Genomic DNA, 18439 nt, shown 5'->3' on the forward strand with positions numbered 1-18439 from the left:
ATAATGCCCATTTTCCTAATCTTTGCCAACAGTGAATATCATGATCTTTTTAATCTTTGCCAAGCTACCTATTATAAGTTATTATAAGATACTGAACATAGTTCCCTGTGCTATACAGAAGGTACTTGTTATTTATCTATTTTATATATAGTAGTATGTATCTGTTAATCTCAAACTCCTAATTTATCCCTCTGTCCCCTTCCCTTTTCCCTTTGGTAACTATAGTTTGTTTCCTATGTTTGTGAGTCTAAATACATATATTTATTTAAATACACACAGAAAGAACTTGGGATGGAGGTGGAGCCCTTAAATAGAAGGCATCTAACATGGGCTCGAGCTGACACTGCCTCCCCCAGTAAACAAACCAACCCCCGCCACATTATGCAGCACAATGACTGCCAACGTTGTCTGGGAATCTCTTTTCCAAACAGAATTTGCGTGGCAAACACCACCTGCTGGGTGCTGATTCCAAACACTGCTTCTCACAGCAGCACCTGATCTCCTTCTGCAACTTCTCGGGAAGTAGTTCTTTTGTGGCACAGGCTTTTGACCAGGGGGCTGGTTTCCCCAGTGCTTTGGGATGCTTGGTGACAGGTCATCAAAAATTTTAAAGCACCATCACTCCTCCTTTAAACAAGAAGCTATCGATGTGCCAGCTCAGAAGCCAGTCTGAGTTAGCCCTACAAGAGCATCCGCGCAGCCACGCGCATTGGGCGGCACGCCCCCTGGGGTGTGCCCAGGAACACAGGCCTCCCACAGCCCCCTCTGGGACGTGAAGCCCCTGGAAGAGTCACGTGACTGAGTCAGCTCACTACAGGGGCTGGTCTTGTCCAGTTTTCACAGACAAGGCTATTCCCGTCTGCAGAGGAGGATTTAACAGCTACAGATCTAGAAGGCTGAGAGGCCTTTGTGAGGTCAGCTCTGCCAAATACAGAGTGGAGCGAAGTCAAAAGGGCAAGATTTCAGGAATAGCAAAGAAGGCTGCCTGCCACCCAATACTCCCTAAGGTTAAGTATTTCAAATTGCACAATTAAAGTGTCAGTCCTTGGTACTTACTAAAGTTACCTTTCCTAGGAAAAAGCAGTTCTTTACACCATCCATCTCTCACATCGGTGGGAAGGGAGTTTTCTGTTCCTCCCCAAGACAGCTTTTAAAAGAGGGGAAAGGCACCCTCCAAGTAGACAGCTCAGTGGGGAAATGCTTGCAGCAAGAGGCAGGTGTCCCCAGAAGCAAAACTTCCCCTGCCTCATAAGGAGTATCCCTAACGCCAGCTGACCCTCAGTTACCCGGGGGCTAACAACCCAAACAGGTTGTTCTAGGCCACCGGCCTTTTCCTGGCTTCACCGCTTGCCCATGGCATGTCCGTCACATAGTCTTGGTTTACTCCCAGTTCTAGAAACCTCGATGCTTTCTTTCTAGCCCAGTACATACTCAAAAGAGCAAACCAGCAGGTAGAAATCTCTGTAGAAGAGTAACAACCCAATCACAGGAGAGGAATCAAAAAATTTGTTGAAAACACACTCAGTGAACCAAAAAGGCAGGGCAGCCCAGCCACTTGATTGGACAAAAGTGTCTCTAAAAGCCTCAGGAGTCCATTTATACCTTTTATTACTAAAAGTTGGTATTTACTGAGTACTTAACGATCCTGAGTGCTTATAAGTGCTTACATGCTTGGGATAAGATGGGGCAATTTTAATTTCCTTCTCTGTATTTATACATATTTTAAAAATTTCTATGATGACTCTATATGACCTTTATAATTAGGAAAAAATCTCTTAAGGATACTTAATTTTAGGAAAATGTCCTACATGGCCTAAGTTTTAAACATTTTTTTTTTCATGCTTGAAAGAGTAAAGGTTACACACATTGATTCATTCTGCAAAGTTTGCAGATAGTATGCCTCTTATGCAGGAGTTATTGTCTTTGGTGTTAAGGAACAGGGAATCGATATCATGAAAAGGAAAGTTACAGAGAAAAAAATCAAAATAATTAACTGTTAAAAGACATCTACTAAACAAGAAGAATAAAGGAAGGTTCCATGAAAGTGGAAGAATTTAAGCTTGACCTCCAAAGAGGAAGGGGAAGGGGGACAGAAATGAGCCAAATGACCCAGGACCCTCAGAGAGAGAGGGAGCAAGCTGTCTGGCTTGGCACACCAGGCACTGCACATTCCTAGAGAAGACAGTTGATGCTTCTTCACTCGTTCATTGAACAAACACTAATAAAAACAATTACGTGCCCCAGGAAACCTACTGCTCTAAGTGACATGTGGGACATACAGACCTAACAGACACAGATGCTACCCTCAAGCAGCTTGTTAAGAAAGCATCACTATGACAATGCAAACACAAGACAGAAATCAGCAGGTGCCTCAAGAAAAGGCAGAGGACCTCGGGAGCTGAGTGGTGAACGGTCCAGCAGAAGAGATAAACCAAGCTTTTATGGGGGAGGTGAAATAACCAAAGCAGTATTTAAGGAAGATTACTGGCATAATGGCTACCATTTATTGGTCACTCATCAAGCTAAGGGTGATTTAACTGTATTTCTCATTGAATATTCATACTAATTCTGCCATGAAGGCATTAGTTCCATTTTATAGATGAGGAAACTAAAGCTGAGAGATTAAATTACTTGTCTAAGGTCACACAGCACACATCAGGGCTAAGACTCAAACAGGTCTCTATGCTTCCAAACACAAGTTATTTCTAGGATGCTGTAAATTCAATCTTTGCAGTGAAAAACATATTTATTTAATTCAACTATTTGACATACAATTTTAACAGAATTTAAAAGACATTTCCAGTCCTGTCAGAATTCCTAACTAGCTCAACTCATTCATCACTCCCTGACAGCACTATTTGATTGTCCCCACGAACTCAACCATTCCTTTCTGCTAATAACGGTGAATACATTACTTTGACTAAGTCAGATTATATACTTTTTCATGAAACAGAAATGCTTCCTAAAGGAGCCAAATAATCAAGATCACTAATGTGAGAAGATAAATGTAATTTGTTCTACTTAAACAAACAAGGAAAAGTTTCACCAAATGTGGATTTTCCATGGGCAGATGAGAAAAGACCACTGGTAGAGAAATCAGCTACGTTTAAGGCCACTGTTATGACTTAGGTGTGTAGTAAAATGAGCAAAGCGTAGGAATAGAAGAAAAAAGGAAGGGGTGAGCCTACAAGATATTTTTTTATGAAAGAAACATTAAGACTATAAATCAATACTCTGCCATCCAGAGGAATGATTACAAAATAAAAGGCTCTGCTTACATAAAAGACTTATGAAGTCAAGATGCACATCCAAGAAACATCTAGAGAGAGGAAAAACAGCATAGAACAATGTATTCAATCATGTTCAATCATCACAGACTTGGGGGAAATGTAAACTGATCACCGGAACTTGGAGCCTTGAAAGCCAGAGAGGACTATGATGACCAAAGAAGGAAGGAAAAGGTATGAATTCTAAGCACAGGGGATATCACACAGACCCACAGTTCCACAGAATGGTAATTCTAGGTGATGACCAGAAGACTCAAAGAACCTCAGAACCAGAAGGATTCTCAGAGATCACGCATCTGTATTTTGTTTTGTTTTTTAAATAAACTTCACTTTTTAGAGAAGTTTGAGGTTCACAGCAAAGTTGGAAAATACAGTGACGTTCCACAGACCCCCTGCCCCACACATGCACAGCTTACCTGTGATCAACATCCCCCCACACCAACACACAGAGTGGTACATTTGTTACAACAGACAAGCTACACTGTCATACGTCTGTTTCACAGATACGGAAAGTACAAGCCAGTGCACCAGAGTCCCCTTCCCAAGGTCACATGGCCAGGTGCTGTCAGAGCAAGGATCAAAATGCCTAGGTCCCCATCCTGTATCCTCTCCAGGTAAACCACGATGCACTCAGTGAAACATACATGGGGAAGTACAGATCCCCTGACAGTCATTCCTCAAGATGCTTAATTTCACTTGGCCTGTAAAAGTACTGTTGGCACCAAAAGGATCTAACTTTCTTTTGGAAGCAGAGAGAACTCTGCTTTTCTCTGAGGCATCTTCTGTATTATTAGCACCAATGACTACTGCCTGGAGTCGACCTGCTATCACTGCAACCCACAGTTTGTCTATATTATGTAATTACTAGTGTAATATTACGACCAGTCAAACAGAAAATTCATCTGCAGACTGAACTGTGACTTTTTCTTCCTGGAGCCAGATTTAAGGAGGTATTTCCGCTGATAAAAACCCTTACTAGACCTTTGCCTTGCTCAACAGATTTCCCACAATATTTTTACATGATTATCCAAAGGTTAGTAATAAATACAAAGTTGCCGGGTTCATCATTTGAAACAGGGCAACTGTATACCCTGAGGATGAGCAAAGTCTGTTTCCCTCGGCAGGAGTAAAGCTTTGTGCTTTCCCAGTGACGTTTTAAAGTTTGAACAAAGAAGTTTCTCAAAGACCGGGCCTCCCACCTTCCAATGCCCTCATCTCTTTCACAAAGACGCGGATCAGGCTGAGTACACAGTAGGTACACGTATGTGCTGGACAGAAGGGTTTCAGATTATAATAATGATTCCCTCCTGATGAGTCAAAAAAGGTTTTTAAAGGAAAATATGCTCTGCTTATAAAGATACAGGACTAAAATGTTTCTTGTTTCTTCTTTGGAAAATTTTCAGAAAGCATTTAAGTTTCTCCCAAATTACCGAAGAACAAAAAAATCTCCCCCAAAACACCAAAATACACAGATCTGGAGCTACTTCCCCAAACACAAAGATAAAGAGGATTGTCCCCTTCCTCCCTGAGTCCACAATATAAAATCAAATCTTCAAGGAAATACAAATAAGTTCTTTTTTTTCCACCAGAAAATCAACTGAATTACTCTTTCTGGTAGACAATACTGAAACTTCAGGTCCTGGGAACTCCTTAGGGTCTGTCCCCTCCGGTCTCTGAAACCATGGAGAAGTTACTCCCATGTCAGTTTCCAAAACCATCATGTACAGCACAGTTTGACTATATTTTTCCATTAGCCATTGGCATTATTTGACTAAAACGTGCTCCATTTCAGATACAATGCACTTTTCAGATATATGTGCCTACTCAGCTGCCTTACACTCCTGATTTCTCCAGTATGCCTCTGCAACATGCTTCAACACGTTTCTTCACGTATTTCAACCAATAAATAATAGGCTGAATTCTCCCCAACTCTGCCTACAGAACCTTTGCAAACCAAATATTTAAAAATATGACATATAAAAACATAACATATTAAGATATAAAATAAAGGTAAAAGTGACAGAGAAAGGATTTGTCAAAAAAAAATAATATAGCTGTCCCTCAGTATCCACAAGGTTGGTCCCAGGAGCCTCGAGGACGCCAAAATCTGCAGATGCTCAAATATCTTACAGAAAAATGGCATAGTACAGTCCACCCTCCGCGGACGCAGAACCTGCAGATACAGAGGACCAACTGTATACAGGAACTGAAGATTCTCTGAATCTCTAATTAATCTGGGTCCCTATACGGCTTACTGCAGGCATCTGGATCTGCAGGGTTAAGAACCAACCACCTGGGAAGCTTGTGAAAACGCAGACTCCTGGGTTTATTCTCTAAGTGGGACAGTTAAAGCACCTGTGGTGTGGTGCTCAAGAATCTGCATTTTTAATAAGCATCTCAGGTGATTCTGATTTAGGGCCAGTGCCCAGCCAAGCTCCCAGGAAGCCAACAGCAGGAGAGGCAATGCAATGTACTGGAATAAATCAGTAAAGAGAGAGAGTCAGCCTGGTCTCAACATCAGTGCTACCTCCAATCAGCTGTGTGACTGCAGGTTTACCTCCCAAGGTCCCTGCTCACTCCCCTGTAACACAAGGGTGTCGGACTGACAGCTAAGATGCCTTCCTGCTATGAAACTGTAACATGTTTTTTTTTTTTCTAAAAAGGTAGCTTTATAAATGTGGACACTATTTTCCTAGAAAACAGTGTTTGACATATTCGTAAGTAATGTTTATTCAAGGATCTCTACATCAGAGATAAAAGGTCTGTATACCTTTAACATGCCAGACACGTAGTTCAAAGCCAAATGTTAGACACTGAATGTAATCTCACACACACACACACACACAAACTGGTACCTGGTGGCCGTGGGGCAGGAGTTTGTGTCCACTAGGCGTTCAGTTCAAAATCTTACCTGAACCTGGATTACGAGAACGGTTAATTTTGATATTTTCATCAGACATTAAAGACCACAATCTTGACATCATTAACCACATTCCAGGAGAACCAAAGCGCAGCTTAAGTGGCACCTTTTTAGGAAGTAATTACGAGAGGCTGCTCTTATCTCAGACTTTGCTTTAGGGGCGGGAAGTCTGACTCTACAAAGAGAGTCAGAAGCTGCAGCCCGGAGAGTCTCAACATTCAAAAAATCTGTATAGTTTGCTAGAGCAGAGATGAAACATTTCGGTTTCCAGGGAACTGCCTGCTCTGGCTGAGGCAGGCTGACGACAGACACCTCGGCAGACACGCACACGACACACACCAAAGTTAACCGAACACGTTCAAAGTGCCTTTTTATGACTTTAACTCAAAGATGAACACATTTCAAGGTGACCCAATCCTCAAGTGACAGGCAGTGTTTTAAAAGGGCCAGCGCTCTCCACTTAAACCATTTCTAGTGACAAGTCTGGATGCATCCTTGGGGGCCCTCTCCGCAGCTCAATTACCCGCCTTGCTTTCCAGGCAGACACATCCCATTTCAAATGAGCGCTTGAAGTTCATCTTCCCTCCTAACAATTAACAGCCACAGAGCTTAGATGCTTTGAAAAAAAAAAATTCTTGTTTTAACTTAGCAGGCATCACGGAGGACTTTTAATTATTTAATTATACAGCAAACCTAAATGCTTATTTTATAGTTCTTTCCACTCATCAAAAGAGTATGAGAAAAATAAAACACAGCCTCATCACTCATGCTCATAAGCAAACAGTAAAAGACTTCTCAGGTAAAATCAAAGTTCATGTTCAGAAAAGGACACCCAATTTAAAATCTAAAAGCGTACATAATCGTTATTGACTGTGTGTGTGAACTTCACACATAAAACATGAAAGTTTTTTTTCTTCTTTCTTCACTGAACTATTACTCTTAGCCATTACAGAAAGAGAAGATTAATTAGACTAGAAATCTCAAAACTGGGTTTGGAAAATAGCTCATGAAACATGCCAGGCTGTTTTGAGTCAGTTCCTTTGCAGAAACTACTGTCAAAAATATCCTTTCCAAAAAACCTCCCCTGGCCTATTTGTAAATTCCCCAGTAACTTTCTAACCCGACTACTTCTGTGAGGTCACTTGTGTCGTACTGTGATGCTCCAAGGGCATGGAGACCAGGCAGAGCTCCCTGTCAATCCCAGCCATCACCATGGCCAACAAGGAACAGCACTCTACTTTGTCTTTTTTTTTTATGTGTATAAATTTATAATATATAAAAACAAATTTTAAAAATAAATTCTGAACCCCCTTCCCTTCCTGAACAACTGTCCCAATTCCCTACCCCGAGGGGGATGGGGGGTAGGTGAGCAAGGAAGTCATTTGAGCCGGGTGGGGAGGGGGAGCCACTGTGGTCCAAAGTGGGGTGCAGGAGCCCAACAAGCAAGGGGGGCCTCATGCCCAGAGGAAGGCCAGAGTCCAATCACAACACAGAGAGTGCCTGCACAAAGGGGCTGCCAGACATGGGAGTCAAGACAAGCAGGATAGTAGGGAGGGCATAGCTGGTAGAGCATGTGCTTAGCATGCACGAGGTCCTGGGTTCAATCCACCCTTAAAATAAATAAACCTAATTAACCCCCCCAAAAGACAAGCAGGATATAGAGGCTATCCACATGGAGGGGCAGCCTGGCCCACAGTGCCACAGACTTGCTAGGGGCATCAGTGTGGGCAGTAGCCTGGTGCAGGCAGTCACAGCCCAGGCAGGATGAAGGTGCTCAGCTCAGGGTGTCAGAACCTGAGAAAGTCAAGAAGAATGTCTACTGGGGGTGGGGTATGTACAGCCTGGCACATGGAGGGTTTCAAATATGCAAAGGGGAAAAAACAGAATAAATCCATGGTGTTGGACTGGAATCAGAGCTAGTAGTGTGAATACATCGTTTTCACCATATAGAGATATAGACAGATGATAAGTAGCCAGATACAGAAGTAGATGTGTGTGCAGGTGTGTGTGTGTGTACACAGTGTATGCATTCTCCAGCTCTGCCAAGTAAGGGTCTTAGGAACAGAGACACTCCAGTCTACTGTTTCTACAGCTCAAATCGTGGCTTCTATACACCATTATCCGCTCAAAGAAAACATTCCTCAGAGAAAGAGCTGATTTCAGTGCTGGGGCAGGGAAAGCATAAGATAAACCTGGAACATCCTGTTAAACCAAACAAGAAAGAAGTACTTCAAAAATCATGGGGCATGTAAAAAAGAGAGAAGCCAGGCTGAGGGGGCTCCCCTTAGCAAAATCTGAAACAGCCTAAATATTATATAATAATAGTAACAATTATAACCCATTGGGAAAAAAATAGGAAAACTCAAATAGATACTAATACAAACAAACAAAAATAAATTGAAAGTTTGCAGAGGGACAGGATACTTAGCATCAAAGCACCATCCCACAAAATACACATGAACTACAAAAGTTACAAAGCAACTTTACAGTGGGGAAGCCTAGAAGACACCACTGAATTGAGTGACCAAAATGAACATCAATGAAACAAATCAATGTCACGTGCTACCTAACAGGATGCAGTGAGAAGAACACAGAATCATTTCTGTGAATTTCCTGCCAAAGATGCATAACCTAAACCTAACCACAAAAAAACAAAAACAAAAACAAACAAACAAACAAAAAAACACTGCAAACACAAATGGAGGAACATTCTATAAAAATTCTATAAAAATAACTGGCCCATATCCTGCAAAAAGTGAATGAAACACTGAGCAATCCTTGTAGAATGAAGATGACTAAAAGACATATAAAGATTAACATGTGATTCTGAAATGGATCTCTTTGAACTAAAAAAAAAAATGTTATTTGGACAATGGCTAAACCTGAATGAAGCTTGTGGATTAGACAATAAGAATGTAACCACAGTAAAGTTCTCATTTTGAGGACTGCAGTGTTGTTGAAACCTTTGAGGACAAGGTCCTTGTGGGTAGGAAATATTCAAGTATCCAGGGGGTGGTGATGCGTCACGTCAGTCACCCGTTTCCTTCAAATGGATCAAAGGAAAAAAGTTCTACTGCATTTACAGCTTTCCTAAAAGTTTGAGATTGTTTTAAAGTTTGGGGGAAAAAAAATTATAGCAAAAAAAATTTTTTGTTATTCTCGTTTATAATCAATACAGGTTTCTCCCACTATCCGAAAGTAGAGTGTTCCTTCTAAGAAATCTTTTGTCAGCTGAACTAGCACAAAGCAAAGAGCATTACTCTTTTTTTCAAAAGTCCTTATTATGTCCTTTACCTTTTACAAAAGACCTACATTAGCATGGGTAACAGCCTTTTTATCATAAAAGTGAAGATCTTCTCGGACTTCTTTCAGTTAGCCAAAACAGGTACTAATGTAAGTCTCTCATAAAAGTGAAGTGGTGAAGGTAACTGAGTACAGAGTACAGGGGGATACCTGTACTCAGCGGGCAAGATAATCAAGACATCACTACTAAGATCAGAATGACATAAAAATAATTACTTTCATACCATCTTTCTTCCCTAGTACCTAGAGCATTACGTACACACAGGCAGCTCTGGTGGAAAGCAAAGAATAAAGAACTTGTACTCAAATATTCTGGATTTAAATCATGACCCCAACGCTTACTAATTAGAAGATAATACACAGGTTACTTATGCTCTCAAAGCCTAGTCTTCTCACCCATGAAGTGAGGATAATAACCTACCACAAAGGACTACTGGGAGAATTAAAAGAGGCAATGTTTGCAAAAATATCCCATTCAACCTAAATAAATATGCCTATGTTAATTTAAGTATTAAGGAGAAAAAATACTGGATTCAGATATAAAATCCACACTAACTTAAATGTGGGTCAAATAAATTTTACTGTTAAAAAGAAATCTCCAGTGAACTCCACTTGGGAAATCTACAGAAATCTAAAAAATTTTAAGTTCTATTCTTAACTAATCTGAACTACAGTCAAATTGCCATATGCAACCTAGTAAAGAATATGCTACTTTATGGTTTTTTTTTTAAAGCAGGCATTGACTTTTGTAACTCAAAGACAAACTTCAATGCCTTTCCATCTCACAAAAAAGTAAAACAAGAGTAGGGATTCTGGAAATGTGATTTACGTCATTTCTCACCTGAAATCTATAGACTCAAAACGCCTTGAGCAGTTTCCAAGAGACTCCAGTTAAAGAGATTCCAGTTTTCAAGAAACTACAAAGAGAGAAGCCCCAGATTTGGAGATCCAAAAAACAAAACAAACAACAATAACAAACAAAACCGAAAAAAGGCAAAAAAGCCATCTCAAATCAACAAAGCATAATTATCAAAAATTTTCTGGATTTCTTTTTTCCTTTCTCTTCTTTTTTCTTTTCTTTCGTCCATTTTTTTTTTAATTTTAATTTTTGGTGGGGGAGTGGTAATTAGGTTTATTTGTTTGTTTAATGGAGGTATTGGGGACTGAACCCAGGACCTCATGCATGCTAGGCACACACTCTACCACTGACATATACCCTCTCTTCTTTCTATCTTTTTTTATACTTTAAGATCACATCATGAGACAGGATTGGTTTTTAAACCCAGGTAACCAAGGCAAGCCCAAAGACTGGATGGAGTATGAGAGCTGAGGTTTTCAAAAATACGAAAAGACAAAAGAAAACAAACCAACACACACAAAAAAACCCTTGACTCTGATCACTTGGTGATAACTCCCAGGTCCCCACCTCTTGATGCTCTGAGGTAACATCTTCACATCTACATGAAGAAATCCCAGAGGAAGGCTGGCTTTAACGAGCCACCCCAGAAAATCTCCTATTTGATGACATCTAAACCTACTCTCACACCCACTGAAGTCTGGATATTCCCATCCTCCCTCAGGATAAACTTCATCTTTCTGGAAACAAACTGCAGCAGTTAACATGTGGGTTGTGGTAATAAAACAAAAACCTTTCGCACAGACATAGGCAAATCAAACCTGAGAGAGTCACGTTAAAAGTCACGCCCCAGTTATCAACTTGCCTCCTCCTGCATTACAGATCGAGTGCCCCAGTGAGCACCAGCAGACAAAGTGTGGTGGGGGCTGACCATGCAGCGCTGGCATCAAACCACCTGGGTTTGAACTCTGGGTCCGCCACATTAGCTCTGCCTGACCAGCTTTTGGCAAGTTACTTAAAACCCTCTGTACCTCAGTTTGCACATCTGTACAAGAGGGATCATAATAAAATCTTCACAAAGCTGTTGTGAAGATTAAGTGAGATACTGCAGAAAGCATTTAGCATAGTGCCCGGCACACGGCTACAGCTCTGTTACCCAGCACCCAGGGACGGTGTCTGGCACATAGCAAGTGTTAAATAAAGAATTATTGTGCAAGCACCCCATGCAGTGCCTAACTTTAAGATTTCAAAACCCATTCAAAAAGTTTTTTTTTGTTTTAATTTTTTAAGATAACTTTGCAATGGAAAATCACCGTCACCAAAATCAGAAGCATTCTACACTAAAGTTATGTCTCAGCACAAGTGGCAGAAATGAACTCCCAACATTTTGATTCTTATCTAAGTTCTTACGGAGAAAATAAAAGTTACAGTGCAAGAGGGCCAGAACCCAACTACCACAACTCATTCAAGGTGCAGTTTAGGTACAACTAATTTCTTAAATAGACAAAAAATAAATGGAAAGCGACTGCCTACCACAATTGCAATTATTTTAATTGTAGCACTGGCTTGATGCCCAGCTCTGGAACCAGACCTAGCTCCGTGAAGGCAGGGACGACCCTTCTCCCTACGGGGACACAGCTGTCACCTACCCACTTACAGCAAACACTGCCAGAAGAAAAAGCAGTGTTTAGCTTTATGTTTGAGTTGGAGAAAGTCAGAAATGAATGTATTAAGCAGAAAATATCTTAAACAGATAGCACTAAACATGGACATAAAAATGAACATTAGAGGGCTGCTCCATTTGGACATTTCTCATGTCCAAATTTGACCAAAAAAGAATGTTTTCCTTGAAGGGTTTTAGCACAAGGGTCAGATTCAGTCTCAAATGAACCATTTATTTAAAAAAAAAAAAGATTAACCAGAAGTATATACATACACTACAATATAAATAAGTGATTGGACCAGTAATAATTTTACAGTTTTCTTGTGCTAATTGTATTTTCTAAAATTTTTACAGTACACATGAATTCCTTCATAAGAAAGGGAATAAAAGTTCATTTCTTCAAAAAAAAAATTACAGTGTTTATTTTAAAAGACTTTTAATTAGAAAACTCTACAAAAGGCACCAACTAGTATATTGCATAAATTAATACTAAATGATTTTTTCCTAGCACATAAATATTTCAAATAACCCATTTTAGCACTTTAAGCTAAACCTCTGTCTAGATTAATGATTAATATCAGTGAAGGGAAAAACACCCATGAAATATATATGATTTAATTTAAATAAAGATAATATAACAAAACTATGATCATTTAAATAAGCTGCACAAAAATCACATTTACTCCACATAGCAACTATACTATATTGCTACTTTTCAACAAATGAATGGATGTGATTCTAATTCTTGCAAATTAAGAAAGTAAAAGTGTTTTGTCAATCATACGTTAATAAGAAAAAGAAAGTAAAAACAGTGTAATTGTATTCTGGAAAGGAAAATTAATAAACTTCTAAGTTTTGGGGAAATAGTACATCAAATGGTGTTCAAACTCACAGAGCCATACCCCGAACACGCCAAGGTAAGACCCTCTGTCCACTCCTGCCCCCCATCCAGCACCTTTCAGGATCTCCAACCTAGGGAACTCCTACGTTACTAAAGTCCACATTCCAAAGATAGAACTAGGGTTTAAAATATAACCTGCTAAAGGACAGTGAGTAAAGGAGAAAGGATTTGGTGAGGAAATCACCTGCCTTTACAAAGACAAGCTTTTACCATCCAACCAAAGTTCTGGACCATCTCATGAAGTCTAGACCGTTTAACTAGAACAGTCACTTTTAAAGAAAAAGTATCTTCTAAAAGTGCCTTTATGTGTTATATACAATTTATAGCCAATTTTCTCAAAACTGGCCCCTAAAAACATAACTCTCCAAATAATATTATTATACACTTACTTGGTACATTGTGAGTATATATGTAGTAAGTATGTAATAGTTTATTAGGTACTCACAATGTAACCAACAATTTACATCCTCTCATTTAATCTCCAAACCACTTTATGAGGTAAGTGCTACCATTATAACCATTCTACAGATTAAGAAGTTTAAGCACAGAGTGATTAAGTTATTTGCCCAAAGTCACACAGCTAAACTGAAGATCCGGGATACAGATATGCAAGCTGTAATAGTTAAACTAAGATCCTTGTCCTTTAGCTCCATCGTGGTTTTGCTATGTTTGAATAGCAGTGTTTGCACATTTTTAGGACATCAAAACTAAGTTTTCTTGCCAGAAATATTTTCTAATACCAATGAAATTAAAAAAAAATGGTGAAATAACCTAAGCACTTCTAAAAATCTACCTCTAAAATCATACAGTTTACATTAAGTTATATAGCTCAGAGACCGGACAACTTTCCCAACAGCACGACCACTCTGTGGAGACAGCTGTGTTAACAACTACCCACGGAAAGCCAGCATCAAACCGCACAGGGTATTCTATTAGGGGCGTGGAAGGGAGGTTTTCGTCTGGTTTGTCTGGGGGCGTCTTTGGGGTTTGGTTTTTGTCGTTGTTCTTTGCAACCAGGGAGCCAGAAGGTGAACGAACGAGTTGGAAGTTGGAAGTCGAATCCTTTCCTATTCCTTCCGCTTATAAAAATAAGGATTAAGAGCCAAGTGTGGCTGGTCCACGTGCCCAAGAGTCAGGTCTCCTCAGCGCGGCCCGCGCGCCGGTGGCGCGGCGCCGGCGCCGCCGCCTCCCGCCCCGGCGAGCACGCGCCCCGGGGACCCCCGGCCAGGGCGCCGGCGCCGTGAGGCGGGAGGAGGCAGGGGACCTGGGCAACCGAGAGGGGAGGGGGCGACCGCGGGCCCTTACCGAGCTCCGTACCCCGCTGGTACGCCGACATGGCTCGGCAGCCTCAGCCCCGGCGGCTACTGGCGCCCGCCCGCCTCCGCGTAGCCTCCCAGCTTCCTCCTTCCTCCCGCCGCGCGGCGCCCGCGCGACCCGCCCCGCCCCGCCCATAGCCCCGCCCACCGGGGGGAGCCTCCGCCTGCCGCGCGGACAGGATCTCTGGCGCACAGCTCCAGGTGGGAACCCCGCCGTGTCTCCTCTGTCCTCTCCGCGAGGTGCGGAACTCCCGCACTAGCTCCCGCAAATCATGCTGCTAAAACTCGCGCTCAAATACTTAACTTGCCGACTGCACTGAGTAAGGAAAACTTTTCACCGTAGGATTACAGAACAAGAGAGGAGCGGATCCTCCCAGTTACCGTCCTCTGAGACCGTGCAGAGCTGCATGGCTGCGCATGTCTGCGCGGTCCTATACCTGAAAGGGCAGCCAGCGGTGATCCCCTGGCCTTGTGAGGGGGGCCAGCAGGCAACTGGGGCCCCGGAGCCCTGTGACTCTAATCTAGACTTCGTGCAGAGCAGCAGCTGTGTGGTCTGAAAAGCCAGGGGGTGGGGAGTGAGAAGACCCGGGGTCTCAGCCTTTCTCTGATGAGTGCGACACTGGGCCATCAACTGTCCTTCTAAGCCTCATTTTCCTCATGTTAGAAAGCAGCTTCACAATTTCTTGGAGCTCTGAAACTCTGATTCTGGGGTACCAGGATTTTTTTCAGCCTGAATTCTGTGACCAGGAGGTTAAAGTTGTCTCGAGTCATTCAACACAGGCTACTAAGTCAGCTCCACTCTGCTGAGAGAAGGAAAACTCTTATGACTTGCTTACCATGGCCCAGTTACTGTACCAGGTATTTTCAGATAGATAGCATTCCAGTCTCAGAACAAATCCTGCCAAGTTCATATTTTATCTCCATTGCTCTACCTGCAGACACCAAAGTTATGAACAGAGGCATCCTGGTGTAGTGGAAACTGAGTAGACTGGGAATGATTCCAACCACTTAATATACCATCAATTCCACTTATCGATTAGGTGGTGGTTCTAGGGATGTTACTGCCTGTAAAATGGGAATGATCAAAATAGATTTGCTCTGCAAAGTCATTGTAAGTGTGTAAAGCACACAGTACAATATACATCATGGCACATAGTAAGTGCTCAACAAATGGAAGCCATTTATGTATTGTCAGGTTCACACAGCAATTACAGGCTACACAGGAAAAGAAACCCCAGTATTATCCCCCTACACGGAGCTGCTTCTCAGCCTTGTCAGCACAAGGCTATTGCTGAACATTTTGGATGTGTCTAGATCCTATTCATAGTATAAAAGCATTTTTACCTGTTTTTATCTTAACCCTGAAAGCCCAGAGCTGGCCTGGCATTCACAGCTAGACCATCCCGTTCCCCAGTAGAACAAAAACAATTTCACAGGACACCATCAGCCAAGGCCATTGTGCTCATGGTAAATCAAAAACAAGACCACTTGTAATCATGTCTGAACTCATACACAAAATGAACATCGCCCAAACTACAAAAATGACCAAACACACCCCTATCCCGGCTAATATAAGTGACTGTCACTTCTACACGTATCTGTTTTAGCCACACCTCATTCTTGTATTTTAGGTAAGAATTAAAATGCCTGGTCAGAATTATCACCAATTCCTGCTAGTATCAGTCCAAAGCAATGGTCCACTTCGTTGAACCTTCCTCAAATCACCTAACACAAGCCCAAATCCTAGTCATTTCTAACACTTTCTTACTGAGACACCTCACGGTTCCCCTGAGTGTTCTCCCTCATTGCAGCGTGTTAGTAAACCCAGATTTATCCAGCTACAGGTGGTTCCTCGTGATCTTTGGCTGGAGAGCCCTGACATTCCTGAAAGATACAAAGACAATAAATGGTATCTTATTTTTAGAGGCAGATACAACTGTAAGCCAGATTCTTAGGGCAGTCATTTATAGGTTCCTGAGGTAAAAATCCACTTAGATTATGGACTGTCAACCAGTATTTCTAAATCGAGTGGGGAAAAGTGTAGAAGCAGGGAGGACTAGGGCAGAGAGTATGAATATCAGAATCAAAGTATCTCAGAACTGCAGAGAGACTTATAGAACATCTGATTCCTACTTCATGGTGAGATAAGAAAAATAAGAATTATATTGAGTCTTTTATGAAGCTGAATTTATTCAATTTAAAGAACAGTCCTTTATTCTGAGACTGTGTCCTTCACTACCAACTTGGATTTTAAAATGCCCTTTCTTTTATGAAGATTGTAGTGGTAGATAATCTTTCCTTTTTAATAGCCTCACTTGGCAAGATTAGTAGACCGTTCTATCTTGCCCTCCCCCTGCCCCTTTTTAATCTATTGGTCTGCCAAATCCCAAAGTTGAGGAATCACTGATAGAATAAATATATAATGCTAGCTAATATTAAGTGCTTCCTATGAGTTAAGCCCTTTCCATCAATTATTGATCACCAACCCCCACCACCCCTCCCACAAAAATCTGTGTGTGAGAACTACTTTTACAGATAAAGGAACTAAGGCTCAGAGAGATCAGGCTGTAATTGCTAGAGGATGGCTCAAACCCAGGCAATATAACCCTACAGACCACATACTTACTCTTCCTACTATTTCTTTGGACAAGCCACTTAACCTCTCAGAAAGCTTCCATCCGTATATAATGGGTGGGGGGGTCAATATTACCTATCTCATTGGGTTATTGGAGAGATTAAAAAGTAACAATATTTTAAAACCAAGCAGAAAATCTAACATAAAAAGACACTTAATAAATACTATTTCCACATTCATCTGCAGACTTAATCAGTTATTTTCCACTTGACCAAGTTCTATTTTCTCATTAATTGTATGAAGTGATTCAACCTATGAAGTATTATTACCGTTCATTAGCTATCATTTAGATGCATACTTCAGCCTTGTTTACACAGGTAAATATGGTAGATGCCTCATTTGTTTCTTCAAGAACTCCATTGATTTTAAAGTCACATTGGCCTGTGTGGTACTATGTTATACCGGCAACTGTGTATTCCTAGAAGCAAAGAAAAGCTAAGCCTCCTATTTGAGACAGTTCTCACCCCAGTAATCCTTTTTTTTTTTTTCAGGAATTCCCCCTGGTGTGAGACCTACACGTACAGTAACTTACGTAGTAATCACTTTCACCAATAGAATCACTTTTTTGTTTAAAAATATCCAGGTGTAAAACATCGGGTTCATACTAAAGAAATATTTTCCACTGGTCTGACATTTTCGATTTCCCATTTTGTTCTGAAAAAAAAATTAAGTATTTCAAAAACAAGGAAGTAGATAACAAATTCTGCCGAAGGTTTACTACAATGAGGACAGAAAAGTGACCACTAGGTTAGAAACAAGAAGTATACTGGAAACTTTGACAGATGCAATTTTAGTAAACATATACTCGAACTTTTTGCTAAAGTAAATTGAATTCTACTATAGGATTCTACCGTTATAAAGCGTTGCAAGCAGACCAATGGCCACTGAAAGATGTCCATGTCCTAATGGCTGGAACCTGCGAATGTGGCCTTACATTGCAGATGTTTTTAAGTTAGGGATCTTAAAACTGGAGAGATTATCCAGGTGGGTCCAATATAATCAGAGATGTCCTTTTAAGTGAAAGAAGGTGGCAGAAGACTCAGATTTGAAGATGCTATGTTGTCGGCTTTGAAGATGGAGGAAAAGACCGTGAGCCAAGGAATGCCAGTGGTCTCTGGAAGCTGGAAAAAGGAAACAGATCCTCTCCTAGTTTCCGTAAGAAACGCCCGTCTGCCAACACCTCGACATGAACTCAGACTCATTTCAATCTTCTGATCGCCTTAACTATAAGGTAAATTTGTTGTTTTAAGCCACAAATTTGTGGTAATTTGTTACAGCAGTGATAGAATACCAATCCCCAAGGATACCAAACACTGGTTGTTCCCACAGCCTGCCAGGCGGTCTACACATTAGTATGTATGAGACTATCATGACAGACAAGGTTACCCTTAGGAGATAACCTAGTAAAATCCCTAAAAACATGCCCTCTGTTGTTAGAAGCAGGCAACAGTCATAAGCAACTCTTACTAATCCGGCAAAAGCCAAAACCTAGAATGACTTAACCGGCTAACCAGAGAATGTGCAAAAAGCACCTAATAATTACTACAACACTGTCAAC

At 41.1% G+C, this 18439-nt stretch overlaps 1 protein-coding gene across 3 annotated transcripts in view; it reads right to left on the minus strand.

Annotated features, from left to right (window-relative positions):
* DERA (deoxyribose-phosphate aldolase) overlaps positions 1 to 14380 on the minus strand; it is an 83570-nt gene extending 69190 nt beyond the window's left edge. For 2 of the 3 annotated variants that reach the window (XR_004317232.1, XM_032473297.1), the window contains exon 1: positions 12932 to 13000. Coding sequence is in view for 2 of the 3 variants with exons in the window: in XM_032473297.1 (XP_032329188.1) it covers positions 12932 to 12977 (46 nt within the window). In the remaining variant the exon portion in view is untranslated. Of the gene's footprint in view, positions 1 to 12931; positions 13001 to 14235 lie in introns of those variants that run through there. The other variant, XM_032473298.1, reaches the window with a different exon arrangement.
* Between the last annotated feature and the right edge of the window lie 4059 nt (positions 14381 to 18439).

This window comes from Camelus ferus, chromosome 34 (genome assembly GCF_009834535.1).
Source record: "Camelus ferus isolate YT-003-E chromosome 34, BCGSAC_Cfer_1.0, whole genome shotgun sequence".
Taxonomy (NCBI): Eukaryota; Metazoa; Chordata; class Mammalia; order Artiodactyla; family Camelidae; genus Camelus; species Camelus ferus.